Source organism: Dicentrarchus labrax, unplaced genomic scaffold, assembly GCF_905237075.1.
Source record: "Dicentrarchus labrax unplaced genomic scaffold, dlabrax2021, whole genome shotgun sequence".
NCBI lineage: Eukaryota > Metazoa > Chordata > Actinopteri > Moronidae > Dicentrarchus > Dicentrarchus labrax.
Window position 1 is genome coordinate 9,329,677 of NW_026136718.1, and position 27,987 is coordinate 9,357,663.

The following is a 27,987-nucleotide window of genomic DNA, read 5'->3' on the forward strand; positions in this document are numbered from 1 at the left end:
CAAGACAACAACATAAAATGAGTTCTTGCACTACAGAGAGTCTTATAGACAGGTGCATTGACCAAAATAACTCACTTTATTAACTATATTTCAGTCCTCAGATCATTAGCAGTGTAAAAGATTCTTTAAACAGTAGAGAAAATAATTAGTTGCAGCCCTAAAAATAACACTGTTTTCTGTAACAGGTCATTTGAGGCTCTTTTATTATTTTTATGGACTTAATTGTAATAACTTATTTAAACTTTATTAAAGTAGTTGATTTATCTGTGAAGTTACTTTCTCTCCTGTTTAAGTTATAACACCTTTCAAGAGTAGTTGTCACAAAGTGCTTCACGAAAGAAATAAGACGTCGTAAAACAGAAATAAATCAAGTTGCCTTTTAAAAGGTGTTAAACGGTGTCTTCACTGGGATTAAAAACCTATTTTACAAGAGTGTCCTGGCCAAGACCTCATAGCAGATAAAACACGACGACAGACCTACAATAAGGTAAAATATGAAGAGAAGAATAAAAAGATGAAGTAATGTGAGTAGTTAGGTGATTCATTGTTGCATGTGTGTACACTTAATATCCTGTTTGTTCTTCAGTTTCACTACATAATGAAGTAGCTGGATGCTTTTCCACGTGTTCTTTAGGTTGCGGCTTATTTTGGCGGTGCGTTTCCTTTTTGTACGTTCATGCTTTGTCACGTGTCTGACAGGGAAGTACATGGCGGGCTGCGCCTTGTGAGTCGTGTAAAGGACCATCGCTGCGAGTTCAGAGGACTGGACGGGAGGAGAGAGGATTCGCGGTAAGACGGAGGAACCTTGAAGCTCAACCTTGAAGGACGATGTGCACTTAACTTCTGACAGTGTCCTGCTGTTTTAGGACCAAGCCTTTTCTTCTTCTTATCCTCTAATTTAAGTTGTGTGTTGTACACCCTCTGCCAGCCTTTAGCAGGACGGAAACTCTTTTTCTATCTCCTCATCGTGTTCTGAGACTGCAAACTAAGCTACATGTTAGAACTTTTCATGAGTTACAGAAGAAAAGAAAACACGTGTGAATAAAGTTAAAACATATTACTGTCTGGAAATTAGTTGCCATGGAAACTAGGATTTTTAAATTATGTAAATACTGTATGGAAATCTCTAGAGCATCTTAAAAAAAGGACTGAACGAGTCATTTGTGAGCGAAGATCTTCTACCAAACCTTAGAAAAAAAAGAAATGTTTGTAAAATCTGTTGTTTGTTCCAAATAGAGGTTTTGTGATGTTGATATTTGATAAAAATAAATGTGCTCAAACCTTTTTGGTTTACACCAATTTATTACACATGTGACCAAGTACAAAATACAGCTGAACTATGCAGTTTATTACAGACCATCATCTGTCCTTAGGCTAGTTAAAGTGTAGTCAAGAACAGGTTTAAAAATGCACAAAAATAAGGGTTCAGTATACTTGTAAGAAGAACCAAATCTAGTTCAATAAAAAATAATCCTCCGCCAAAAATCTAAAACAGCCTTACAAAACATTACAAAGTACACACAGAAATTACTTTTTTTTCTCCAAAGCACTTGAAGGCAAATTACTGTGACAGGCACAAGTTACAAAAAGCCTTAAATAACTCAAGCTCAAGGATTCCCATCGCTACAACAAAATCATCCGAGGGGGGGAGGAGGAGGGACAAATCAACCAAACTAATTTCAACACAAAGCTGATGTCAATCAAATCAGAATAGTTCATATAAATAGAAATTTCTCTTGTGACCGTTTAATAGTTTACTCGGGTGCAGTAGCACCACAGTAATAATTGAGTTTCATACATTGAACAATTGAGATTGGAAACAAATTTATCACACACGCCAGTCTAATCAATTACACATCAAAGCATTTTCTTCTGATACAATGTGACCAACCAAGTACAGTGTGAGGAGAGAGATTAGGCAAAGACCGAAGGCCACAGAGCACACACTTTCTACATTATACAAAGATATATATATCTATATATATGTATGTATATATAATTTATTATGGACAAATTCCCCAAATAACGCACTGTATTTTTCTATCTAATTCTAACAGAACATAAGACTTTTTTTATCTGAGTAACAGCATGAGGTCAAAGTATCTGAAGTCGGGGAGCGTGTGCTGGCTGTGTAAGGGTTTTGGTTTTACAGGTCCAACTGCTCTAACGTATTGATTTAACTTCCTTAGATGAAATGTACAACCACTTTTTATCAGGAAATGAGGCTCAATGAGACAGACCAGGTTCCAGTTCAGGTTTTAACATCCCATCTCCATTAAGTCAATTACTCTGGACGTATTCCCGGTAGCTGAGTAAACTACCACATGTCTGCACGTATGAGTCACTAAATTAGGACTTACTGAATGCATCCTTAGAGCACACAGAAGGAACTGTCACAGGGTTGAAACCATTTGTGGAGAACTATTTACATTTAAGAAAACGGGAGTGGGAGACACAAACTGAAACAGTGGCTACATTTTTTTTTTTAATACTTGCCATGTCATCTGAGCCGAACGGAGCACAGCATAGAAATCTATTGAGGTATCCATCTTACACAGGTAACATACCGAGTTCCCTGCCTTCCTGACTACTGCGAGACTATGAGGCCCGACAGAGCCACGACTATGGCTAAGCTGGTGGGAACGACAGAGGGAAAGGTCCTTTGGGTCAGTAGGTTGCATGTTGTTGTTTTGTTTGTTTTTTTTGTGTGTGTATGTGTTTGCTGCGAGCTGCAGCAGAGGCAACAAGGAGTATACACACCTACACCTAATCAATGTTAAAGGTGCTTTGAATGTCTGAGGTTTGGAGACGATACATTCATACTGCGGTAGAGGCACAGCTGAGGGACAGATAGACATCTGTAGTGGTGGTTTCAAAGTTAGCGATCTAAGGCACTCAAATGACACTATGGCACAGCTAGTTAAAATTTAAAAAAAAAAAAAAAAAAAGAAGAAGAATCACATAAACACCACACACCACCACTCAAAGTTACACATCCAATAAAAAGGTACTGCACAAAGTCATTCACAGTTGCAACAAAAACAGAAAGAAAATCAGACCTGTGTTACACCCCTGTGAGTAAAAAAAAAAAAACCAGACGTGTGAGTTTCCTGGGAGATAGATTACCGTCCTTATAAACACTAGTGAGGGGAGGACTGACACTGCTACTTCCTTCTCTATGTACATTGCACACACTGACTGCAGAAGGACGCAGTGTGCTCGGCCCAAACAGCCGCAGCGTCCCAAAGGGCCCCGGAAGCCATTTTTAGGGGGTCACCTTTTTTTCTCTTTTTTTTCTTCGGGAGAGATGCTGGTCCTTGTGGCTTTCAGTCCGGCCCCAGTTCAGACATGACTCACATCTCCTGCAGAGGGTGGCTCATTTCAATCCTCTCTCTCTTTACAGCAGGTTCAGTAGGCCCTCTGGACGTGTCGGCATCACTGCCCAGGTCACTCATCTCATCAGAGAACGACGCATCTAGTAGCACAGGGAGGAGAGGGGTCGTTAGAGTGGAAAGAGTTTATGTCAACTCTCACCCTAAAGGCAAACAGGGGTACTTGTAGTTTTCTACAACCCCTCACTGACTTTTATTTCAGTGTGTTTCTGATATACTTCAATCTAGACACATCCTCTGGGCAGGAGTTTGTACTTCCCCAAGTGATCAAAGTGAGTTTTTTTTTAAAATGGCCACAACTGTTATCGTACTTGTTGTTGTTGAATCATTATAAACAATATTATCAGTATCAATCTGTTATTATCCATTTTTAATAAATAAGACTACTACATTACATAATTCTGATCAGTAAGCCATTTTAGGCTCAACTACATTTAAAAAAAAAAAAAAAACTACCTGGTAAGCTCTGGTTCTGAAAACTACTATAGTACTAGAGATGGTTCAGTCCGATTGAGTCAGGCAGAACAACAAGACATCAGCTCAAAATATATTCTACAAGAAGACCATTAAAGGGTTAAAAAGGGTCACAAACAGATAGTTTAATACATTTTACATTTTTTTAAATGGGCTCATTTTGAGTGAGAACAGTTTAGTTTTCTGCAAATCTTACTCAAAACAGAGAAAGTAGTGTATTTGCTAGGAACTATTTTTAGCTGCAATTTAATTTGTGCTGGGGAGTTTTTCCAGCAGCAGGATGGTGAATGTGGGATTGACTCAAAATAAACTGCAGTGTTCATCATAATGTCAGCTACTGCAGCCGTGTGGCTCAGTGAGATGTTTTGGGTTTTTTTTAAATAGTTTTTGGATAACAATAGAGCTCTATAGAACAGAGGAATAAGATATACCAGGCATTGACAATGACTACACAGAAAGATGTATTAGGAATTAATGTGCTTGGAGCCACAGACTGGGGAAGTCAGGAAGTATTAAGATGAAGAACACAGGGTTAGTTTTTGTCTCATAATTAGACTAATATCAATGTCTTACCTTTTTCCATGAGTGATGGCATCATAGAGGTCAGATCACTGAACTGTGATTCAAAAGAAAAGAGCATTAGAAAATTAAAATTTTCAAGATAATTCAAACAGTTTTGAGCAACCAGAGCAGTTTATAATATCTTCTTTCTTACCTCTCCCATGACAGCAATAGGAGTTTCTCCGGTGGCCTGAGCCACACGGTGTTCCACCAGGTAAAACATGTACTCATCATACAGTAGGCGAATCAGGTGGAAAGACCCGAAACTGGCTGCACTACGCAAGGTCAGATCTCTGATCACCATGGAGCTACAGGAAGGAAAGAGAGAGAACACAGATAATCTATAAAATGCTGTTTGGAGTTATACAGCTACACCACCACAGAAACCTACATTTACTTTTTCCCAAAAGGTATAAACAAGACTGATGCAGTCTCATTGTTCGTACCTGTAGAAGGACCATTTGAGCAGGAACTGGCGTGCAGCTTTGGGGAAGCTCGGGCTGCCCTGGTGAGGCTTGAGGACCTGAGAGACCACGTTGTCGAGCCATGTAGCCCACTGGTCCAGAGAGCTCTGCTGTTGTAGGGTGACCTTAAAGTCCTGCTCCAGACGCTGAACCACACTCTCATCACACTGACACACCCATGACGCCTGCTCCTGTTAGACACAACAAACACACCCAAACACATTGAGCAATAAACCACAGCACACAGCGAGAGACTAAACACAGAGAGACAACATTGACACGACATTGGCATCAAGTTAAATAACCAGGGAAGCAGCCAGAAAAGTTTACCTGGACGTTAGCAAAGTCGACCCGGTTGAGGTCAGAGAGCATCTGGTTGATCTGGGAGGTGTTCTGGAGGACGGCGCGGGCTGCCTGGGCCAGGTGGTTCAGACTTGTGTAACGTCTCAATGTCTGAGCAAAGGCGCTGACCACCGCCACCTAAACCATGGAGACAGAACCAGAGAATCCATATTATACAAGTCATCTATGCAGAGATTTACTCACATTCCAGGTAAATAATCCAGGCTGTACCCAATGCATTTACACAAACATGAATAATCTTTAATGCATAAATCCAATCATTAAGATCACTGGAGAGACGGCACTGTGGATAAGACACTCGTGGATCAAAATAAGCCTTGTGAGAAGATCACAGGTTACTGTAAATGATGGAGAGTATGGAAATGTCACAGATTAAACCATCCCCATACTATAAGAACACTAAAGATCTATTTCAGTATTGTAATTCATATATTTTATACGCACATACAATCTAAATGAGGGGATCAGAGATTTTTTTGTTACCTTGGTGCGGATAATCTCTTGAGGAAAGTTGGTCATGGCGTTTGTCAGCCAGCCCTCCAGACTCTTGGCAAAGTTACGGATGGCCTGAGTGAGAGTGCCTGAAGGAAACAGAACAGCCTGGATTACAAACTGACTTTACTACATTTATGCATAAAACATAAGTACACTTGTGCAAACACAGCCAACTGCAGAAGATTCAAGTGGTACAAAATAAACAGCAAAATGTTGGTGTGGTATTACTGAGGTTCATACTGGGACAGTGAGAATTAGATTTAGTTATATTACCTAATCAGTGTGTGTTTGGGAACCAGAAGCACAAAAGTTATGAGTTTTATGTTCATCCTGTGTCTCAATACAGTGTATTACCTCATAGTACCTTATTAAATCTTAATCAATCAAAAATCAATAGTACTGACTCGGGACAGGACGCAGCACATCAGGGATGAGGATCTCTACCAGAGCCTGGTAGAGGATGTGGTCACAGCTCCTCATCCATAGTCTGATGGGTTCATATTTACACAGAGCCACCAGCTTCTCTCTGGGGATCACACCTTCCATGTCGTCATCACTACAAACAGACGGGAGGAAAAGAAATACATATACCCAAACTGTAAATACCGCCGTCTTGCAAATAAAGCTGTTAACTAAACTAAACTCAGCAGACAGTAATTTAATTTAAAGAGGTAAATGTTTTTAAAATGACATACAGTTAAAATAGATTTAATTTAGCTCAGACACAAATGTAAATGTAAAAGTAAGTAGTAGCTTTCTTTTCAACCTTGAAGCCTCAGCTCTTCCTGTTTGTGTGATCTGACCTGTTGGGGATAGTGGTACTTCCGTCACTAGATGGCGGTGTTGAATACCAAAAGGTCTGCCAGAGTTTCTCAATGTAGTGGAACTGGAGGTTCATCACCACATCCAATGTAGCCTGCAGGAGAGCAGCGAGGGAGGGAGGGAGGGGAAGAGAATGAGGGGGAGGGAAGAGAGGAGGAAAGGAGAGGGAGGAAGGGGGGACAAAACATACAGAGCTCAACCATGGCAACCAGACACACAACAAAGTTTCTACAGGCAGGCAGGCAGCCTCTCGCTCACTCTGGGCCCTCCTGGTTAGACAATGAGCCAGCTTAAACACAGCTCCCTGAACATTAATCATCAGGAAGATCCTAAAGGCCACGTTTAGGCTTCATCTGGAGTTTTTTTTTTTTTTTATTTGATTTCCACTCAGTTGTTTTTTTTAAGTCTTGCTTGCCTTTATAAAAGCAGATTAGTCTCACAGATTCATGCATGCATTTTTCTCTTTTTAGTGGCAAGGCGCTGACCTGAACTAACCCATGTGACTTCCTCTTTCCTGTTCATATGTATGAGACTCTTAGAAAGCAGTGTATACTTGCAAACAAGTGAACACTGCAAGTGCGCAAAAGGAAGCAGTGACACGCCAGTGATCTAAAATGATAAACTACAGGGCTCAGAGCTCGGTCAGAGAAAAAGCCATAACCTGTTTCTAAAAAACACACAGAGAGTAAACAGATCAACAATAAAACTCATCACACATATATGAAAGTAGAACATAAATAACAGCAGTGGAGAAGTTGTTGAGGAAATTCACCAGAGGAAAAGTCAGTCTGATTCAGAGGTTTAACGCTCGTGTTTTTGGTCTCAAACAGTATTATCTCTACATTAGAGAGCGTCTACATTAGAACAAGCGTACGATTCACACCGTGACCACAGATTCTCTCTTCTTTCTCTATCTGGCAGGACATGCACTTGCTGCTGGATCTTGTTACACAGCAGTGTAGGCTTCAATCACATGATATGTTTTTGCTTCCTCTCCAGCCGTTGCCATGGCAACCTTGTTTACGGTTGCCCCAAGCAACAGGTCAAACACAGAACTCCAAAACAAAAAGGAGAATTCCCCATCCCCTTCTAAACAAGAGCGTTTTGCCTCCACAGTTTTTCACCACACAGGAAAAACAGCATGCCTTTAAAAATATAAAAATATAAAAAGTGCGGAGGAGAAATAACACATGTTCACGTGCACGGCAGAGATTCCCAAATCTTAATCACACACACACACACACACACACACACACACACACACACACACACACACACACACACACACACACTTTGCAGTTCCATTTATTACCCCAACACTTTTATTAAACACCTAATCATTTGGGCTTAAACATTAATTTAATGTCATGGCTGATACCTGAATATTTGGCTGTTAAATACATGCCCGACATACGGATCTGTTTATACCTCTGATCAAAAAAAGGAGACTAATTTAACTGCATGAAAGTAAAGTAAGAAATAAGTATTGTTTTATGCTGCTTAGGCCAACGTGTTACCTTTATTTTCTCTGTAACTTTAAAGGATGTCAATAATAGTCTTGGCTAATGTGTTAACAGGTCACTGTTGGTTCACAAAAAAAGGAGGGGGAAAAGTGAAATGCATAAACATTAAACACAGAGGCAATGAGAGCTGCGAGAGTGACAGAAATGCGCTGGCAGACAAAGACAGGAGCCCATGTGCCTGTCCACAGACAAGGCAACACAAAGGCCCAAGGGGAGGCCACCACAAAGACACCAAGATGTCCACCCAGCGCGCTGAAAGGTTAATTGGCATGTCTTGAAAGCTGCACAGAGATGAAAAGACGGCTGGAACAAAAGGAGCGTGGTGAGACTGGACACGGGGAGGGCAGGGATAATATGATAAAGCCAGAGCTTCGCTGCTTTAATCGCAGCCTCTCTCCTGCCTGTAAAGCCCCCAAATTTTAATGTTCAATATTATTTCTATTATTCTCATTGCCAATGCGTTTCATCCTGGGGGGTTATTCTTCTGCCTGCTCAAATTCATGGTCCTACCAAGAGACTATGAATTATGCTCTGAAACCTGCGTAATATCATTATTCAATAGACCATTTATTCATACATGCAGTTCTTCAAAGTCAGAGCTTGACACCTGTTGACTGCTGTAGTTTGCTTTCATTGTGCCTCCTGTTTCAGGATGTGTATCTGCCCTTAATAAACCAATTCACCCCAATAAGCCTGGCATTATTCTTTATTTTCTAAATCCAAAACCAACAATGTTTTAGTCTGTTGCACAATGAGTGACAGACTACTTTTTACTTTGCTTTACTTTCCTTTAACGTCTATGTGGCATTCAGCCCACAGCCCATTTGTCCCCACTCAAAGTAAATCTTTAAAAAATAGATCACAAATATATAATTAAATTATTTTAAAAGGCTCAGTAATTTTCTAAAACAGCTGGAAACAGGAGGAAATAGTGTATTGATTGGGGACTGTTCCACTTCAGCAGTGGATTAATACACGTCCAGGGCTCTAGTAAGTATCTACAGAAATACAACAATACAAATACAACCATAAATTATGGGATCGACTCAAAATAAATAATAGTGCCGGTGTTCATGATAATGAAGGAACGTGTGCGACAATTCTCACTGATGTGTTTTTAGTAGTTTTGCTTGTTAGAAGGATCAATTAATTGCTGGTTTTGGTATTTTTATTGGATTTGTTAATTAGGACATAATTATGTCAACACCTCAATATTAGATAATACGTTTATCGAACATGTAAGTGCTGTTACAATTTACAATTTAATTAATGCCACAAATAGCATCATAGAGTGGTTTGGTTTCATTCGTTCTGTAAAACATGCATTACCGACAAATCAAATGCATAATCTAACAAATCTGAAAATATCTATTTTTAAAAACATGTCAAAGCTTTAGAAGTAGTTGAATACGTAAAAAGAGTACCCCACCGATTTAGAACTGCATATAACACTGTCGGACTCACGATGGACAGGTTTAGAATAAAAGGTTCGAATCTGAATCAATGCAGCGGAACCAGACAGATCTTCTGTATTCCACACATTCTTCTTCCTTATCAAAATTTGACGCCTACATTACCCACAGTGACTATCGAATGTCAACAGTTCAATCAGAGATTCGGGTGCGTTGTGCTCATGGAAGCTAATATAGCCTTGAGTCACTAGCTTGAAGCAGAGATGAGTAGTAGGAATGCACTCCTTTCTAACATTAAATCAGAAAGCCCCAGATTTTTGTTCACTTGAGGCAATTTATCAGATGTCACGCAGATACCTCTTGAGACACCAAAGGCTTTATACAACTTTGTCACATAAGCAGTAGTACTTCCCCTGACCTGTAAATAAACTTTATAATCAGTGGAGTTCCATTTTAAAGCTGTTCTGTTTATATTCATATTCAAGCCAATGCTCAAAATTTAAATATTTGTTCAAACTTTCCTAAGGTAATGGAAGGTCTGATTAAAATAAAAAGTGGTGCTGTCATATGACGTACCTCACAGTGGTCTCTGTAGAGTGTCTGCAGCTTCTTGATATCATTCATGTTGATGCGCTCAGGCAGAGGCATGGTGCCCAAGTCAGGAGTGGGAAATGGAGGCAAGGTGTGGGACGTGTCTGCATAAAGCAAAAACGTAGACAGGTGTCAATCATTTTACACAGACAGACACACAGACACAGACACACAGACACACACAGACACACACAGACACACACAGACACACACACACACACACACACCCACACACACACACACAGTCCCCAGTTGTGATTTAACTGGGGACTAAATATAGTAATGTTCTGTATGTAATGGGAGCAGAAAAATTCAGAAGAAAGAAGGAAAAGTGATCTGAAGTGACAAACAGTTATATACAAACCGTTGTCATGCAGCCAACCAGCTCCTGTCCTTACCTATGTACTGCTGGTGGTGTTGGCTCTGAGCTGCCACGGACTGCTCTGGAGTGCTGTTACAGTGCTGAGAGCTCCCACACAGGCTGTCAGACATACCGTCCACCTTCTGTAGAGGTTTGAACCTATACAGACAGTACAGGATGGGACATGTATGTTAGCTGGGTTTGGAAGGAAACAGGAATAAGAAAGAATATGCCATTGAGGGCTGGGACTCTGCAGGTTTTCATTCCAATGGAAAACCACACAGATAGCTCCTAGGTAAGCACAATTTGAACCAAAGTGGGACTACCAGGGCTATGTTTAAAAAGGAAAACAACATTTGCAAACAGTGTGCCACATTTGTCTGGTTCACTGATAGGATTATTCCCATTGGTGGAAAATGTTTTGCCTTTTGTTTGCCCCAGTTTGGTGGGTGTGTCTGGGGTGAAAACCAATACATGCGCGCGCACACACACACGCACACACACAAGCGGCAAAAAATTATAGAGGAAGCAAGCAGCATGATCAAAACCGCATCAAGACAAAAGAAAAGGAAGGAGAAGAGTAAAAATGGCAGACAGTAGAGAGTGCTGACCTTTGTTTCTGGTGGACCGGTTGCTGCCTCATGGCCATGTACTGGGTGTCTTCCTGCAGCCGGTTGAGCGGTGAGTCTGGCTTCACCCGGATGCCATAGTAATGATACTTAGAGTTGCCTCTGGTAGATTCAGTGAGAGAAAAGCCAGAAACCAGTGAGGAGGAGAAGACTTTCCATCAGTGTAATCACTATCATTATCCTCTTCCATCAGCAAGTCTCCAATGCCTATAAGCATCATCATACTCGTCACATTTATAATGGTTACATGATTACTGTTATCAGCATCTTCAGCATCAGCAACAACTCCTTCCTGTTTGTACCTTGTGCCGAGACGGCGGGTCCTCAGGCCCATGAAGACTGAGCGGATGAGCTTGCCGAAGGAGGCTGCGTTGACCGGATCCAGTTTCTGTTCCTGACAGTGCCGCAAGTAATGGTTGTACAGGGAGCACCGGGGCAGGCTCACTCCCTCAGCTGTCTCATAGTTGTCCAACAGCCACTGAAGCTAAAAACACAAAGAAGAAGACACGGTCCAACAATCAGTGAGTCCCAGTGGATAATTTCTGCTCTGTGATAGTCACCTGGCCAGAAATGAAGAGGAGCAGTGCATCTTATTAGCACATCAAAAGACAGATAACACACCGCACACACTATCCTGCACACACATCACATGACCACCTATTTTAAGAGGTTAAACACCAGAGAGACCATTGCACTCCCAATGTGACAATATTTTTGACTGAAGCAGTAAGTGACTAAAGCAAAAGGAATGGCTGATTGAGTGAACACTCAAACATCTGAAGTGAAATGTATTCTATTGGACCAATGTCCAAAACAGTGAATATTGAGGAGGACACAGTCATATCTCTGTCTGTAGCAGCGCAATCATAAGGAATTTGCATAGAAAGCTCAAGTTGCTAATTTGGAAATCAGATTTAAAGCAGATACTTTAAACACTATTCATACAAATGATGTGGAGATGACAGCTGAGAATAACAGTTGAAATATTGGGAAAGCGTCTAAACCCAAAATTTCCCATGAGAGGAAAAGTCTGGATAGAAATACTTCATGAATCTTATTTAAATTGAGTTATAATTGAGTGCCAGCCTCCCAACAAGAGAAAAAGTTATATTGCAATACAATTTTGTGACACTGAGTGCATGTCTTGGTGTATTTAGAAAGAAAATTAACAGAAATCTTGAAAAATAAATTAATTGGAGTGCATGCAGAGTATTACGAAATATATACAAGATGCATTCTTAAGCAAAAAAGTGACAGCAAATGCAAGTTTAGATCAAGGACGAGCACTAATTGAGACAATTATGCATGCCAGTGGGACAGTGCAGAGGGTAAGTAAAGCTAGCAGTGGGTAGTGTGTTCAACAAAAGACAAGTCGAACACACTGCCTAAAGGTTCAGCTTTTAATTTGTTTTTGTTTTTTTCATTTTCTTTCATGTCCTTTTTCAAAGAAATTCCTGGTTGACTTACATGGCTGTTGAGCAGGCTGCTTTTGTGACTTGCAATTCCTTCAGACTTTTGGAGGTTTTCAATCGCCATTTCAAGCTAAAGAAAGAAGAAGCATGCAAAAAAAAAAGGAAAAAGTGGACACAGAAGAGGGAGGAGGCAGGAGAGTGAGAGAAAAAGAGAAGGGGACAGAAATAAGCAGGGGTATATGAAAAAATAAATAAAAAACACACACACACACACAAAAAAAAAAACAGATAAAGGAAATAAGACTGTTAGCGAGCAGCCAGATCTCTGCATTTCCATTAAAATCAGTCAGTGTTGCAGCCAAATCCATTATTGGCTTACAAAAGCATGCAAATCAAGGGACTCATAGGGTTAAGCTGCTCAGTGAAGGTCTGCGGTCAGACACTCTTAATGTATGCAAATAGGAACCACAAACAGGGCCACAGGCCACGTCAAGTTTGGGGATACTAGGTCAACAACGCCTACCCCCACTCTGCCCCACCCCCAAACTTTATCAAACAATGTAACTCAGATCATTTTTTGAAAAACTAAAAATAAGACGAGTGAGTTGTAACTACAACATAAACAAGTGCCATTGTATAAAATACACTGACATATTATTCTGTCTTGAGACAAAACAAAAAATAATTGAGTCCAACTGGCAGGCAAAGTGAATGACAAAACCAGGGACATTCTGTTGAGCTGTAGAAGAAAATCAAGTCAAAAAAGAAAAGACATATGGTATTGCAGCCAAACTGGAGACATAGAAGAAAAGGAAAAAGAGGCAGGCAGCGTTCCAAGCCTTAAGAAGGCTCCAGAGGGCTCATGGCCAAATGGTAATGAGCCCCAGGGGTTGCTTTGTTTCACAGGGCGCTCAAGTGCTTGTGAAAACCTCTGAAACAAGGCAGCGCTGAATTATTTAAGCCGGTGTCCCGATTCTACAGGCTCTTTGCCCTGTACTGCTCTGCTCTCTGTGTGTTACTGCAGAGCCGGGAGGCCCCAACTCAGGTTGCTGTAAACCCTGTGTGTCTCTCCCTGCCTTTCAAGCTTGTCCGGGAGCCTGGCCAGTCTGGACACAGGCTCAGGTGGCAGTGATGACAGTTAGCGCCAGTGTGCATTTGGTGGTAGTGGGGATCTCTGCTCAGAACGCCATGTTGTAGTTGTTAGTACTAACAACTTAGTTACATTCTTTAGAGAATAAAAACTATAAATGGCCACAAAGCAGCATGAGAAAAAACAAACAATCCCCCAATAATCTGGTCAGTCATTCAGTCTTTGGTGGGTATAACCCTCTGACTTATAGTTGATGGCTCATTAATGCCATTCTATTGGAAGAGTACCACAGAAACACTGGTATGCGTGTTGCTCACCATAGCCGAGGAGGAGCGTGATGAGTGTGATATGTGGTTGCGGCTTCCCTCCATACTTCCCCCATGGATCAGATAAGTGCTTCCACTGGAGATGATGTGGCTGCTGCCCACGTCCATAGCAATGCCCACCATGCCATGAGGGGGAACCCCACCGCTGGCAGAGGAGACCACCGTGGTGACATGAGCTCCACCAGCCTGTGAGTCAAAGTAGGTTCCCCCACTGCTTTGCCCATACAACTGAGCATCAGGGTTGTAGGAGTAGGCCGCTCGGCTGGGGAGAGATCATTGCAATTAGCACACAGTGGTGACACTCCATGATGATGCTAAACAAACTACATTTCATGACAACGTTAGGAGGCCATGAGTACAAGAGCAGTTTATGCTCCACCTATGAAGAGCATTTATGATCTTCTGAGTTTCATTTCTTTGTGCAAGGGCACATGGATACAGCACTGCTATAACAGTACATAATCTTGTTTAGACTGACAACAATATAACTGATGTCATCAAAATGTTTGGTTATGCTGGAGTCAAATCAAACATTAAAGTGTGAGAAAGAAAATCACTTTGGCTTCATTTAGGAGTTTTGATTAGAGCCACTTTAAAAGCAGTTGGATGTTAAAATGATGAGAAAAGTGGTCTTGAAAGTCTTATTTGTCATTAGTCTTTTCATCCAGCACCTATTCATACATAATTCAAGATGACTCTGCATTTGGAGTGGAGCCAAATATCACACAATTTGTCCCTTTAATTCGAAAAGCAAAAATGTTTTACAGCATTTTAGCATCTTACATTAACACAGTGGCACATTTTCAACTATGGTAAAGATTCTGAACAAAAATATTATGTTTAAATCCCACAAGCACAATATTAAGGCTTACATAGGTAAACCAAAGCATTGTCAAGTACTAAAACTGTTTATCAAAGGATGAAATACAGTGTATTTTAAATAAATGTTATGCTTTACTGGGTTAAATTAAATGATGACTGTAAAACATCGAGTATCATATTCCTGTAATGTTTTGCTTACATGGTTCCATTAGTGTAAACAGCCTCTCCACTTTCTCCTACATATTGGACCTGGGATGGGTAGACATGTTGCACTTGCTGCACCTACAGAGAGAACAGGAAACAGGAAATCAAAGTAAGAAAAAGGAAAAAACCTTTATTCATGCTTCAGTATTTGTACAAATGTATACAAACTGCAACTACAACTTGAATAGCAACTATCTTTAATCATACAAGTAGTGTGTAACATTAAAATATATCTTTCTGGGTGTAGGTATGTGCACACCTGTTACAGTGCAGACATGAAGTGCAGTGAAAAAGTCTGTACACCCCTTGGTTTTTTCACAATTATTTGTCCAAAAAAGAAGACTCAACAATATCATTTAACATTAAAAACAATGGCTACTGTATTCAGACCTACCACGGTTCTTTATGTAGAGGTTCTATAATATAATATAGGTGCTAAATGAGTAGGTTATTTCAAAAGGGGAATCATGATTAAAAGGTGTTAATGAAAGTTGATGAAATAAGTGAAGCGATTTAAACTTGAAATGATAAAGATGTACATGTGGTTAAAAAAAGACAAGCTTGATTTAAAATAAAAACAACCCAATACAACAGATAATGAACGCTATGCTGAAGGATAAAAATAGGTAAAAGCAGATAATGAACTGTCCATCTGCTATCAGCTGATCTTGTGGCATGTGACACTGGTGCCTAAAATGAGCCAACAGCAGGCAGACATGTCAGTTCCTGGTTTCCACCATACACACTAGACATCACACAGATTTTGTGTTGGGATTTGGTTCAAGCCCCCAGGAATCACCGGGCTTTGCAGCAAGTTCACATTATACCCTGGGACCCAGAGAAGACTTTCTGCCATACACATCATCACAACAGAAACAGCTGTAAAGCTAAGGAAAATCCTCATCATCACACGTATTTAAAAATGACTATTTTCATGTATGCAGGCAGTGGGCCAGGCTCAGCCAGAGAAAGACACAACTATGAGGGGGACAGGAAGCAGGAGAAACATTCTGACACATGCCCTGTGAATGAGCAGCTTTCAGGGGATTGGATGGGCTGCCATGTTTGGGGTCTTTATTTAGAGTTTTTTTTAATACAAAACGTGGTTTAACTGGTTACTGTTTAACTTCTTTATTATCTGATGTGTCAGTCGAAGGCCAAAACTACGATGCCCCAGTCTGACTGTCATTATTATTTAACCTGAGAGTAACTTCTGACCTGACTGAGACGTATGGGCTTTGTTGTAAGTCCTGGTGAAACAGGCTACATTCTTATTTTGCCAACACTGGATTTGTCTTGTTACTTTATTTTAAAAGAAAAAACTATATAGGTATCCAGCTCAGTCGCAAAAGTCAAAATAATTTAATTTAAAAAAGACTGTAAAACATCAAGGGGTGTACAAATATTTTCACAGCACTGTACAAGTATGTACAGTACTGTGTACCTGCTGAGGCACCTGTTGAACCCTGGGTACTGAAAGCTGCTGTACTTGTCCTCCCTTCTGAGCTGAGCCTGTGGCTTGAACCAGCACCCTCTGTGTGGATACAAGACATAACTCAATTACATAGGTATGCAAGTACAATCACATACACACATCATTGTAAACACATGACACGACAACACAACACGGGCAAACATATCAACAAATGCTGCCCTCAAGACTTTAAGCTAGTGCTGAAAGATTTGTGTGTATAATACAGCAGATGGAGGATGCATAAGTGTATTATTGTAACACAAATTTCAATAAATTACATTTCTATAGCTTCTAATGGTTGTGTTAATGCCTGTACGGGTCCAATAAGGCAGGAAGAAGTTTATGGCAGAAGCTAGCATGGTAAATAGATACAAGAGACATCTGTTGGCACAGTGGACGGGTCGTAGCTTCAGTGGCTGACAGGTTACGAATTGGATCCACTATTAAAAATTGTTGTTATTTATTGTAGGTGCTTTGTGGAACATACTGAACTGTAAGTGCTCCCAGGAGAGATTCTGCTGTTAAGATATTTTCTTTTCAAAAACCAGACATAAGCACTTATATAGTAGCTGGTTTGGTTTCCAAAATAACAAGTCTTTTATACATTTGGAACTCAATATTGGGAAAAGATCGGTTGGAGCACTAATGTCATTACAGACTTTCCCCATGTTTCCCGTAATTACAGTAGCGACAGGGCAGAGGTAGGACCCTACCTGCTGGGAGGCTGGGACAGGCTGTACCACAGGGGCTTGAGCTGATGACGATGTCCGCAGCGCTGCCACGCTGGTCGTGGTGTCTGACCCTCCCTCGGAGCTCTGCATGCTGGGTTGCAGGAAGAATTAGAAAAGAGAAAAGACATGAGCAGGGGGGAGTTATACCAGACAGGTAACACCAAAAGCTTGAAAGAAAATAATAAGAGCATTTCAAGTCTATACACATGGACAGCCATACTAAATAAATGCTCCTCCACCCCACACCTTCTTTCTTTGTGCCCCAGGGGGTTTCTGGCTTTGCCAAGTCAAGCTGAGTCAGTGAAGCTCTCAGGGCCCCAGAGGCTGCCCAACTTTGGCCTTAATCAATGGCAAAATAAGCAGCCCAACAGTATTACACAGACACTCGTGGTCTTGCTGACAGATCAGACCCAGGTGGAAAAGTTACAGTACAGGAGTTTAAGTTACCAGCAGGATTGAAATGCTTCCTGAGGACCAAACCCGCTGCTGCGACTCAGCTTTCCACTGGGTGACAATGTGCACAGCATAGCAAAGGGAAGCTAAAAATGGAGTGACACAAAGGCTCTCTTTAAAAAAAAAAAAAAAAGGATAGAAAGGAAAAGAGCGGGAGTAAGGCAGGGACAAGAGAAGAATGGAACTGCAAGGGGGAGTAAGCAGATAAAAAAAAACAACTTCTCCACTCCAAAAAAAGAAAAAACGAAGGGGGAAAAAGATGAAAATGGCAGTGGGGCTCCAGCCCCTGCCAGGGTCCTGATGATATCCAGCGTTTGTTTCGAACGAGAGCCGTTCTCTGAGGGCTCCAATAATCCAGCTGATATGAGGAAATTCCTCAATGCTTTGTAAACGTTTGTCGGTTGCTATGGTGAGGAATCCATGACGACCACCCCCAACTCAACCCCCCTCATCCCCCGCCCCCCCTTTATAAAGCTCTTGCACAGGAACTTTCGAGTGTGAAAGCAAAGAGAAGAGGGGGAGGAGGATTAAGGGAGAGGGAGATATGGCACAGTTGGGGGGGGGGTTGAATTGATGAGCAGTCTTTGGTTTAAAGGAAGAAATGCAGGAGCAGCAGGAAAAGTCAGTAGGTAGAGGAAAGAATACCGGGAGCATCAGAGCAAAGGGCTGCAAGACACAACCTGTTACAGACATGCTGTGATTAGTCATAACACACGACATGCACTACGATATTATTTTAATTTACTGGAAGAGATTTGATGAACACCACTTAGGCTGCAGTGAGATATTAGATATAAGCAACAGGTGCAGCTACCCTCGTCTTTCAGCTTTCTCCAGACCAAACCTAAACTTTCTGATGGGGCTGCACCCTTAAAGGTATTAAACTTGGGATTTCAAGCCACTGCTTAAACAAGAATTAAGAAAGACCTTTGTGACTGCATCTGTTCCATCAAACAAGAAGGACAAAGAAAGGATAATAAAAACAAACCTAACATGACAAACCGGGGCAAAATGAGTCAGAAGCAAGGAAACCCCACTGGCAATGGAGAGGAAGAGGAAATAAATGTAACCAAATCATAGTTCCAACGAAAATGTTGTGCACACAACAAAAAAGGAGTCACATCCTCATTTTCAGAGTTAAAGTCTTAGATGAGGGAACACCACTCATTTAAACAACCACCAAAAACATTGCCACTAAATACAACATGATGAAGCCATCATTGACACTACCACAAAATCCTTACCACCCATAATCAAGAAGTTCCCACAGGCAAAAGGAGATTGTACGGGCAAATGTTTTATTAAAAAATGGTTTCCCTACAGATCTTGATGTCAAAATTAAATCCTAACTCTGGTCTAGAAAATAGTGGTTCTCATTTTACCCAGAATCATGAGGGCCTCGCTACAGATAAACTACTTTTATTTATTTAGTGACAAAACATTTAAACAAGCTTTCCCTGCTAACTAACAGTTTTGAAACTCTACTGTCAAAGTTTTAGACAGCAGCAGTAACTTGGGGGGGTATTGAGGGTTTGGGGGAACTATTGGATGTTGTAACAATATCATAGAGTGTACCTTTAAGATAAAAACAACATTTGGGTGTGCCACCACTGGCATTTTCCATGTGTGGAGATATTGCCACAGGCAAAGACACTGCTCTGCCTACATGACTAATAGACTGAGTGGAGGAGGCCTATGTTGAAATGTATGATATGTGTCAATCTTCAGACAAGAGCCCAGAGTCCATCTTCAATGTATCTGCTAGCACAGGGCACAATTAGCACTTACTTGTGAAGGCGCTCATATTCCATTACAATTTTTCTTCACACCTCTATCCTGTATGTCATTAAATTACCAAAAGAGTATTCTCAGAATGACGCTAACAAGGAGTGAACGTTTTAAAAGCCACTGTAATGCTCAAGCATCTCTCTAAAGCAAAGCATTTGTCTATGGAGTGTCACTTGGGTTATAAATATACTTGCAACAATCCCATCATTTATCTTCAGACTTGTCATTTCCACCAGAAGGAAGTGACACAAGCCTGAGGGGCTTCTTTATGCCATTAAGGGGTGGGTGGCATGGCAAGACAGTAAGATGGTGGGGGGATCAGGAAACAGAGCACTGTCCTGCATGATTTCATCCATTAAAGCTCAATTAAAGTGCTGGCTTTAATAGGTATGGTGAAGTGTATCAAATCATTGGACTGGAGGGGGAGAGACAAGAGAGAGGGGTCTTTCTGCTTACTGTTCAGGAAAGGTTAAAAGCCACATAAATTCCCCACTAGCAGCTATGAAAGGCACAAAGGTAGAACACAGCAGGAGATGTAGCGCACTGCTGCAAAACTGCTACTCCGGGCTGCTGGTTAGGGCCAAATCTTTCTGCCTCCAACCCAGAGACAACTTCACACACACACAAGTCTGTTTTTATGTCAGGTCTGTGAGCCTGGTTTCATTCAGGCAAATCCCAGATGAGCACTTAACAACATTACAACAGCAGCCCCTCCTTTCAAGAGTTACCTGAGTTTTAAAAGCTATACGGAAACAAGAAGAGACACATTTTAAGAACCCCAAAGCCTCACAAACTGTCATTTAGGCTTTAGTATGTAATGTTAACACTGTAGTCGAGATTTAAACATCTGTCACTGACAGATCTAACTTAAACAGGGCTCAATCAGAGAAAAACACATACAGATGTTCAATTAAAAGCAGGAACCCACAGTCTTGGCTCATGTTTGCACTGGCCCACATTGTTTGCAGAGCAACAACGGTTGCTAGTGGCAACACCGTCCACTCCCGTTTCCAGGAGCCTGTTGCTATGCAACCAACAGAATACTTCCCAAACCAAACAATGCCATCCCCCCACCTGATCCCTCTATCTCACGCTAAGTAGAAACTTACAACAATAAATACTATGTAAGCTATTAATTTCAGACACCAGGGGACAAGGAGGCAGAGTTATTCCTGTGTTGCAGTTATATAAAAATGTACAGACTTTATGCTGGTTTAGACTTGATTGAAGAGGACAGGATGAAGTGCTCTGTTTTTGTAACTACTTGGTGGTCAAAGGAAGAGGGAATGTTTAAGTCATCATCAGTGAGACAACAGTCTATTCTTCAAGGTTGCTTTACACTCATGCCACCCAAAAAAAACCCGTCCAAAAGCAATTCGAGTCTTTCCAAAGTTCCTTGGGCAGAGGAGATAGTAAAACTGTTTGAGCAGAGCAATACTTTTTCCAACTCAGGGGAAGATGAAGCAAAATAAAGCAAAGTGAGACACTTGTTGCTTTTAAAAGGGACATCTATGAAGGACGCGGTTGTATCCTTTTGTCACACTTTTAACGCATGTACCGAGAAGAGCAACAGGTCTTTGCAAAGATTCGCTAATTTGAGGATTATAATTTCATTGCAAAACAAATTCATTGTCATTTCGAGCTTGCTTTTCTTTGATTTCATTTAAAAAAAAAAAAAAAACACATAAAGATCACACGGGCACACGCTCTCACACAAAGGGCGAATTAAGATATGATAAGAGATTTCCACAACAGAGGCTGTTCTTCAAGCCTGTCTCATTAATTCATGGCTAATCCAATCAAAGCAGCTCTTGGGGTCTGCAGATGGCAGAGTTTGAGGGGGGAGAGAGAGAGAGAGAGAGAGAGAGAGAGAGAGAGAGAGAGAGAGAGAGAGAGAGAGAGAGAGCAGAAATAGGAGGCACAGACCACTGTCTCTGATCCAAGTGCCCCACCCCCCCCCCCCCCCCACATCCCCTCTCCTCTCCACCTCTGGTCATCAGCACAACCTGTCCACTCCGTCACCATGTGCACTGCAGGCCTGACAGCCACAGAGAGAAAGATCAAACCGTTGCCATGGAGATTGTGTGTTCGCCCATGCTCTACACTAGCAACTTCCTCCCCCAACGCCCTACCTCTTCTAACCCTTTCCAGATTTCCACTGCCCCCCCTCCTCCTCCTCCACCAATCCCCAGCCCTCATCCTTTAACATTTAACATCTCTAGATGAAGAATGAGGATCTGAAAAACATTTTGAGAAGTTAAACTGGAAAAACCTAACAAAGACAAGCAGGAATGGAGCAGGGAGATGGTCACAACAGGGAAATGTGCTCAGACTATAATCATACGTGTGGGCGTCTCTGATGTTCATGAATATCTATCTTACGTGTTTCATGACCGCCATACTGGTGACACAGGAGGGAACTTCAATCAAGTCACCTGGCTGCTTAAGAAGATGGTGCGGACTAAAGAGAAACTGGGAAATTGGTGACAGTTACAGTTTTCTATTTTCTAAAAACATTATTCATGTTTGACACACCACAAACGCGTTACGATCATGCAATAACTTTTTTGATCCTTCACTCACTTCAAGTGCATTACATTCATATCTGCACAGCATGTAATGAATAGCTAAATCCCAATTTAAACACAGTCACAGCTTGATTCAAAGCACACAGTATGGGCCCCTTTTAAGGCTATTACATCACTGAACATATTCACTAAATCAGAAAGAGCCGAGAGAGCACATAACCCTACCAGGGTATCACAGTCCTCTAAATATCTTATTTTAATAAAAGGTTTATTTATATTAAAAATAGAAAATGGGGGAAATATTTGAAAATGCACTTGGGATTTTGAAATATCCTGCATTAAAATAAATTAACTCACTTGTTCCTTGGGCCACACCCTACCTTTCCACCTAATTTTTATGAAACCTGGGAATGGGATTTCCTGCTATCACCCAAACAAAATGCAACCGCAAACATAGCCTTCTTGCCTCAGGTAATGGTGCAGTCTCTTTGAAAATCTTCACAAAGTGACAGCATTAAATCTAAACCACTCACTAAGACTGACAACTTGGGAGCAATCACGTACCCTAATGCTTTAGTCTAGCCCAGACTTGTATCCTACTCTGTAGAAATATAACAATACTTACTCCAGATGCTCACACTAATGTTCTTTACATTTGCTTTCACTTGTTCTCTTAAACAGGTGTTTTTCCAACCTTTGGACTTTTATTTCCCAGGGAATCACATTCTGCAAAGATGACCTAAGATGCTGGCAGCCTGCTGCCTCGATCTTGACCGATGAACCTGAGATAAGAGTTTGTTGCACTGGAGGAGTATGCCTTCTTGGGAAGCATTTACTCTATACAGATATGACCCTAACAATCACGATATTGTATGTACAGTATGCTTACACAAGCACTACTTGACACAAACAATGAGTCATCAGTTAATGCTTGAAATCTGAGACATGTTCTGTTGTTCATACAGTGAATACTGCGCCACGCTGAATACTTGCCATCAAACTCACATTGCAGCTTTTAAACCGTGAAACAAGGGCTCACTTTGCATTTGACAGGTAATACCTGAATAGTGGTCACAGGAAAATGATGGGTTGCTGCCATACACACTAAAGTAAAGTGCTTGTAAATTGATACTGCTGCATTAACTACAATTACAGCATTTACATGTCATTAAATGTGTTTAATACAATGCTCTCTTCACATTGAGCAATGTAAATACAGCAACTTACAGTCAAAACACATTTAAGCATCATTTTAGTCGAATTAGCATGCAACCTAAATCCACTGGCACTGTACTGGGTCTGGATTTTAAATCATCTTCTCCACAGCCAGCAGCTTGATCCAGTGATGTGCTTTAGATATTAAAAATTATGAGTTACATAATATCAGCAGCATTCATACACTAATTTAGCAGATCCTATTCAGTGTCATTTCCAGATCATTAACCACCAAATTACTTAAAGATCTGAAAAGTGTTCCTGCATGCCAATTTGCATCAAGATGGATCATACAGTAAACGGTGGTGACAGGATGCGGCTGACGTCCTGTCTATTGGTCTTTAAGTTAACATTTTCCAAAAACCTCATCTAGTGGTTATTTATAACTTTGCCTTTCATCTTTTTTTCCTTTTTTTTTTAAAACTGACTTTTCCGCTTGGTCAGTGGCAACACTGCTAGACTTCCCTGGCTACAATCTATAACACTCTTCAGTCAGGCAGCACAAATGCAGTCAATTTTTACATGAAAAATAATTAGCATACAACACTGCTTATAAATTAACCCCTGTATTGAACATTGCAGTATTAACATTTGCTCTCTTTTGAAGCTAATGAGTGGAAAGAGAGTGTTCTTATAGATCAGGCATGGGATTTTGAGTGCTGCGCTATATAAGGACATCCACCATTGAGCTGAAACAGGGTTGTTTCCACCTGTGACAATGGTGTCTTCTGCCATTGTCCCTCACTGAATCTCCTAATTAAAGAGCTTCTGAAAGGCTGTGTTACAGACTCAACAAATTCAATCTAAAAATACTGTCTGGGTCTACACCTTTGAAAATCTGGTCAAATCTCACTCCATAAAAAAAAAAAAAAAAGAGGCCTAGGTTTGGTGCTGGTAATTACTTTGTAGCAGGTTTACACTGACAGGAGATCTTTTTTTAAAGCCAAATAAACATCTCTTAACAAACTAGCCTAAAACTCTACAAAAGAAAGGAAAAGTGAGTAGAGGTTGGGGGGGGGTCTGCTACTATCCCTGCCTGAAAGAGGGGAAGGGGGGGGGTCAGTCATTGTAATGCAAATGTCACTGGCTTGTCTGCTGTTTGTGGCAGGAAATTTAATTAGCAGTTGTGTAGCTACGATACAAACAGGTGGAATGTTAAGAATGCTCCTGATGACACACACACACACACACACACAGACAGACAGAAGAGACAGACTGAAAAACATTTCATTTCACAACGAGTTTCAACTTGTTGCCACAGCACGAGGGCCAATCAGTGGCAACATTATTTTTTTTTTTTTTGGTATATGACAAGATTTGTTTCTTTGTATCCTAGCAGCGTAAGCCTACAATGATTTCCAAAATCTTTGTAGCTGGAAGACGCGATGTGAGAGTCACAAGAACACTTAGAAAACTATTTTCCTTTCAACAGATTCTTATAAAACAGTAACAGCACATCACTTTAAATGAAAAGCCCTTCACAAATAAATGAATTATGAAGATTATGAAACTGAAACATTTCATGTGTACAAATGGCACTATTATTTTCCACTTAACAAGCCCCACAAGGCATTCTCCTCTCAGTTTTTCTGCTTTGGTCTATGATTTCCTGACATGCTTTTGACTAGAGTTATGGGATAACCCATTAAAACTGTGTTAATATCAGACAATGAAATGTGCAGTTCAGTTAGCACAGCGGGACGTAAATGCAACTCTATATGGATATGATCAACTGTAAACAACAGTGACAAAACTAAAGGCAGTGACTATGTCTATGTTTATATCTGTAGCAGGCTATTGGATTGAGAACTTCTCCCCGAGGCAACAGTAGGCCTCATCAAGATAAGCTAAATAAAGCATGAGCAAACACACATACACAAGCACATCAACACGGCACACTCATGTATGTGCGCACAACCACACACACACACACACACACACACACACACACACACACACACACACACACACAGAACATGTGACCAAAAGCTGTGTCAGGTCACCCGCTGCCCAAGAGACCACTGCAGCTGTCCTATTGATAGCTGAACTGTACTACACACATGGGTCCATTAAACACTCAAAATGGCACGCAGGCAACGGTGCACGCTGCTACGCAAAATCACAGGAGCGAGACGAGAGATAGCTTAAAGGAAGGCTAGAGGAGAGGACGTAAAGAATGAACATAATTTGCTGTAAATCTCAGGCCAGAATGGCACTCGTTGCTGAAATGAGCCAAAGCACGATCACAGGCTACAGGCCGATAAAGGACAGTCTTGTTATACGGACAGACAACAGAAAAGAAATTTACCTCCCCGTTCAATTATTATTTTCAATGACTATTTTCTGTACTAAAAAGACACCACCTCCACTTTGTTAAATTCTCCTCTCTGAGCACCATTTCTTTCTGACCTGCCTCTGCAAGCCAAAGCTATGCACTCTTACCACAAAGAAGGAGATGAAAATAACCTGATTAAAAACACTGACTTTTAAAAGAATAACATTTCGCCCCCTGGCCCACTCCATCGCCTTTCTTTCCATGACCTGGGTGTATTTGTATATCAAGTTGCCATGTAAACATAACAGTGTCACGCTCAAATTGGGGGGTGGGGTTGGTGGGGGTTACACACAGAGTTTCAGCGCAGTCATCTCTTTATTTTCTTTGTAGCTGTGGTGAGTTGTCTGACCAATCAAAGCTAAGTTTCTTTCTCTGACACTTACTTCCAAACGAGTCTAATGCGTATTTAATTCTCCCCCCAATAATATATTATGCAGCCTAGATATTAATTATGATTTATATAACCATATTCACACCTGCTTTTTTGACCGTTTCACCCAAAAGGAAATAGATATCGGGTTGCATCAATAATACATCTACTTAAATGAATCATTCAGATCTTTTTCTTTTTTTTAACAAGATGAATACTTTATGTAAATACACATTTGAAAGTTATAATATAATTCAATTCATTAGTAGCAAGCAGAGAGGGTGTTAATTAGAGAAATTTTCATGCTGCAAAGATTCCTCCCGATGCTTCAATAGCAAACATTACAAATGACCGAGCACCTGACAGCTGTCTCTGAAAAGATAGTTCATTAGAATTAATGTATCTCTCGGGACAAAAAGAGACAGACTCCCAAAAGGAGAAAAAAGGTATGCAAAGTGCTGGAAACATGCCACGGCCACACTGTAAAACTAATGAAAAGAGGAATTTAAAATCATTGGGGGTCTACTTTCCCTTGGTTTCTAATTATTGCTACAGCTTGATATAAGCTCTAAAGAGAGGTCAAACAGCAACCCTAGTGAGACCTGCCACTTGAACCAAGAGGCAGTACCACTGAAAACAACTTCACAATCAGCTTTTGGGTCTGATCAATGGCTATAGCATCAGTAAAACGGGAAAGACTAGTAGATGGACGTAAAGTACTTGGTGGTGAAATGAGTTAAGGGACATAAATCCAATGATCCATCCAAGTGTGTCTCTCCTAGATTTAAAAGCACATACAAAAAAACTGTACTTTAAATACTCCCACCTCCCAACCAAGACAGAGCAATATTAAGGAACCATCATAGCACCACCTAGCTGTAACACATCCACTTATTCAAGCTATTTATGAAATATTTAAGAAGAAAAAAAAACCACCAAAACTTTGTGAAGTGCCAACTTTGCTCCACGTAGACAGCAAAACGTTATACAACCGAGATTAGTTCATGTTGACAGTTTACTCATGGCTCCCTGACACAGAGAGACCAGTGGAGGCTCCAGGTTTTTTAGTAGCGTTGTAACGGCGAGTTCATGTATCCGTGCTCGACTGCGTAGTGGTCGGTTTTACGGTTCAAATGGTGAGTTTAAAACGACCACACATACACACACACACAAAAAAAAGGGGGAGCCGGCAAAAACTGCGTGCTGACACGAAAGTTACCCTCCCGCTGAGTTCAAGCCTGCGGACGTTATTAGTTTACAGCACCGGGAACCAACGCTGCTAATGCTAAGCTAGCTACGCCCCCCCCTTCCTCCACCACCACTTGCTTGAATTGAACGGTACAGATTAAAAAAAAAAAAAAAAAAAGAGGTGGGCAAGAAGACGAAGACACTACCGAGGACGAAGTTTGTGTCTGTTCGCGGCGAACCGGAGCGAGCAGCCGTTAGCGAACGTCAACAAACGGTTGAACTCACAACCGAACTTGCGCCCGTCGCCGCTGGTTGTCCGATGTTAGCATTAGCTGTAGCCTTTAAACCATCCATCCTACTGGGATTGAGGGTTCACACCTAGACCCCCCCACCACCAACACACACACACACACACAATACATACACACATATATATATATATATATATAGTAGTACACAACGTAGCAACAAGTGTAAAAACAAAAAGGGAGGTTGAATCTTTTCTTTTTGTTGTTGGTAGTTGGAGTAACGTTGACGCTGTGTGTGGAGTAGAAAATAAAAACAAGCAGCAGAGGTGGAAAGCTGTACTTTACGGGTGCGAGGAGAAGCAGCAGCTGCCAGCGTTTTTTGGGTGAACGTCAGTTAAATGGAGAGAGGAAAAAGCCGCTCTCAACTTGGGGCGGATGCCACAAAGAAGGGAAAGTTGTGCTGTTAGAAACCGAAAAAACTACCAACAGCGAAATTTTCCTCCCAAAATTAAGATAAATCCAGCATCTAGATTCTATTAAAAAACCATAATCACCTTCGCCTTGAGAAAAGTTGTGCCCTGGCTCTGCTCTCTTTCCCCTCTCTCCCACTCGCTCGGTGACTTCCAGATGCTGCTGCTGTTGCTGAGTGTTGCGCCCGTTGGTAAGTAACTGTCTCCACGGCTACAGTCACTATGGCGCGAGGGGGTCTCGAGGCA

The 27,987-nt window shown here is 41.1% G+C and overlaps 2 protein-coding genes across 8 annotated transcripts in view; one reads left to right on the plus strand and one right to left on the minus strand.

The window, feature by feature from the left end:
• The window catches only part of fcho1 (FCH and mu domain containing endocytic adaptor 1), a 61,393-nt gene extending 60,109 nt beyond the window's left edge, over nt 1-1,284 (plus strand). Inside the window, exon 27 of the mRNA XM_051375802.1 lies at nt 700-1,284. Coding sequence (XP_051231762.1) covers nt 700-728 — 29 coding nt within the window. The 3' untranslated portion in view covers nt 729-1,284. The remainder of the gene's footprint in view (nt 1-699) is intronic.
• Nucleotides 1,283-27,984, minus strand: rfx2 (regulatory factor X, 2 (influences HLA class II expression)). 7 transcript variants are annotated; one of them, XM_051375811.1, is made up of 18 exons: nt 27,826-27,984; nt 17,129-17,237; nt 16,386-16,475; nt 14,937-15,019; nt 13,907-14,177; nt 12,555-12,629; nt 11,390-11,571; nt 11,070-11,189; nt 10,496-10,617; nt 10,083-10,201; nt 6,553-6,665; nt 6,154-6,305; nt 5,738-5,835; nt 5,222-5,371; nt 4,874-5,082; nt 4,582-4,735; nt 4,440-4,482; nt 1,283-3,475 (listed from the first exon to the last, which is right to left on the minus strand). In XM_051375811.1, the coding sequence occupies exons 2-18, from the start codon at nt 17,234-17,236 to the stop codon at nt 3,354-3,356; spliced, it is 2,211 nt and encodes a 736-aa protein (XP_051231771.1). In that variant the 5' UTR covers nt 17,237; nt 27,826-27,984; the 3' UTR covers nt 1,283-3,353. The 7 variants fall into 7 exon arrangements, with proteins under 7 accessions (XP_051231771.1, XP_051231766.1, XP_051231764.1 ...); XM_051375806.1 differs by lacking the exon at nt 27,826-27,984 and adding an exon at nt 27,230-27,355; XM_051375804.1 differs by lacking the exon at nt 27,826-27,984 and adding an exon at nt 17,594-17,997.
• Nucleotides 27,985-27,987: the final 3 nt, after the last annotated feature.

What these genes read in the sequence shown, in the direction of transcription:
- rfx2 (XM_051375804.1), bottom strand. Translation starts at nt 17,673, where the DNA reads ATGCTGTGCACATTGTCACCCAGTGGAAAGCTGAGTCGCAGCAGCGGG. An exon ending in CACGCTCCTCCTCGGCTATG is followed by an intron (nt 12,630 to 13,906) that starts GTGAGCAACACG and finishes TTCTTTCTTTAG; the next exon opens with CTTGAAATGGCGATTGAAAA. An exon ending in CTATTGCTGTCATGGGAGAG is followed by an intron (nt 4,483 to 4,581) that starts GTAAGAAAGAAG and finishes TTTGAATCACAG; the next exon opens with TTCAGTGATCTGACCTCTAT.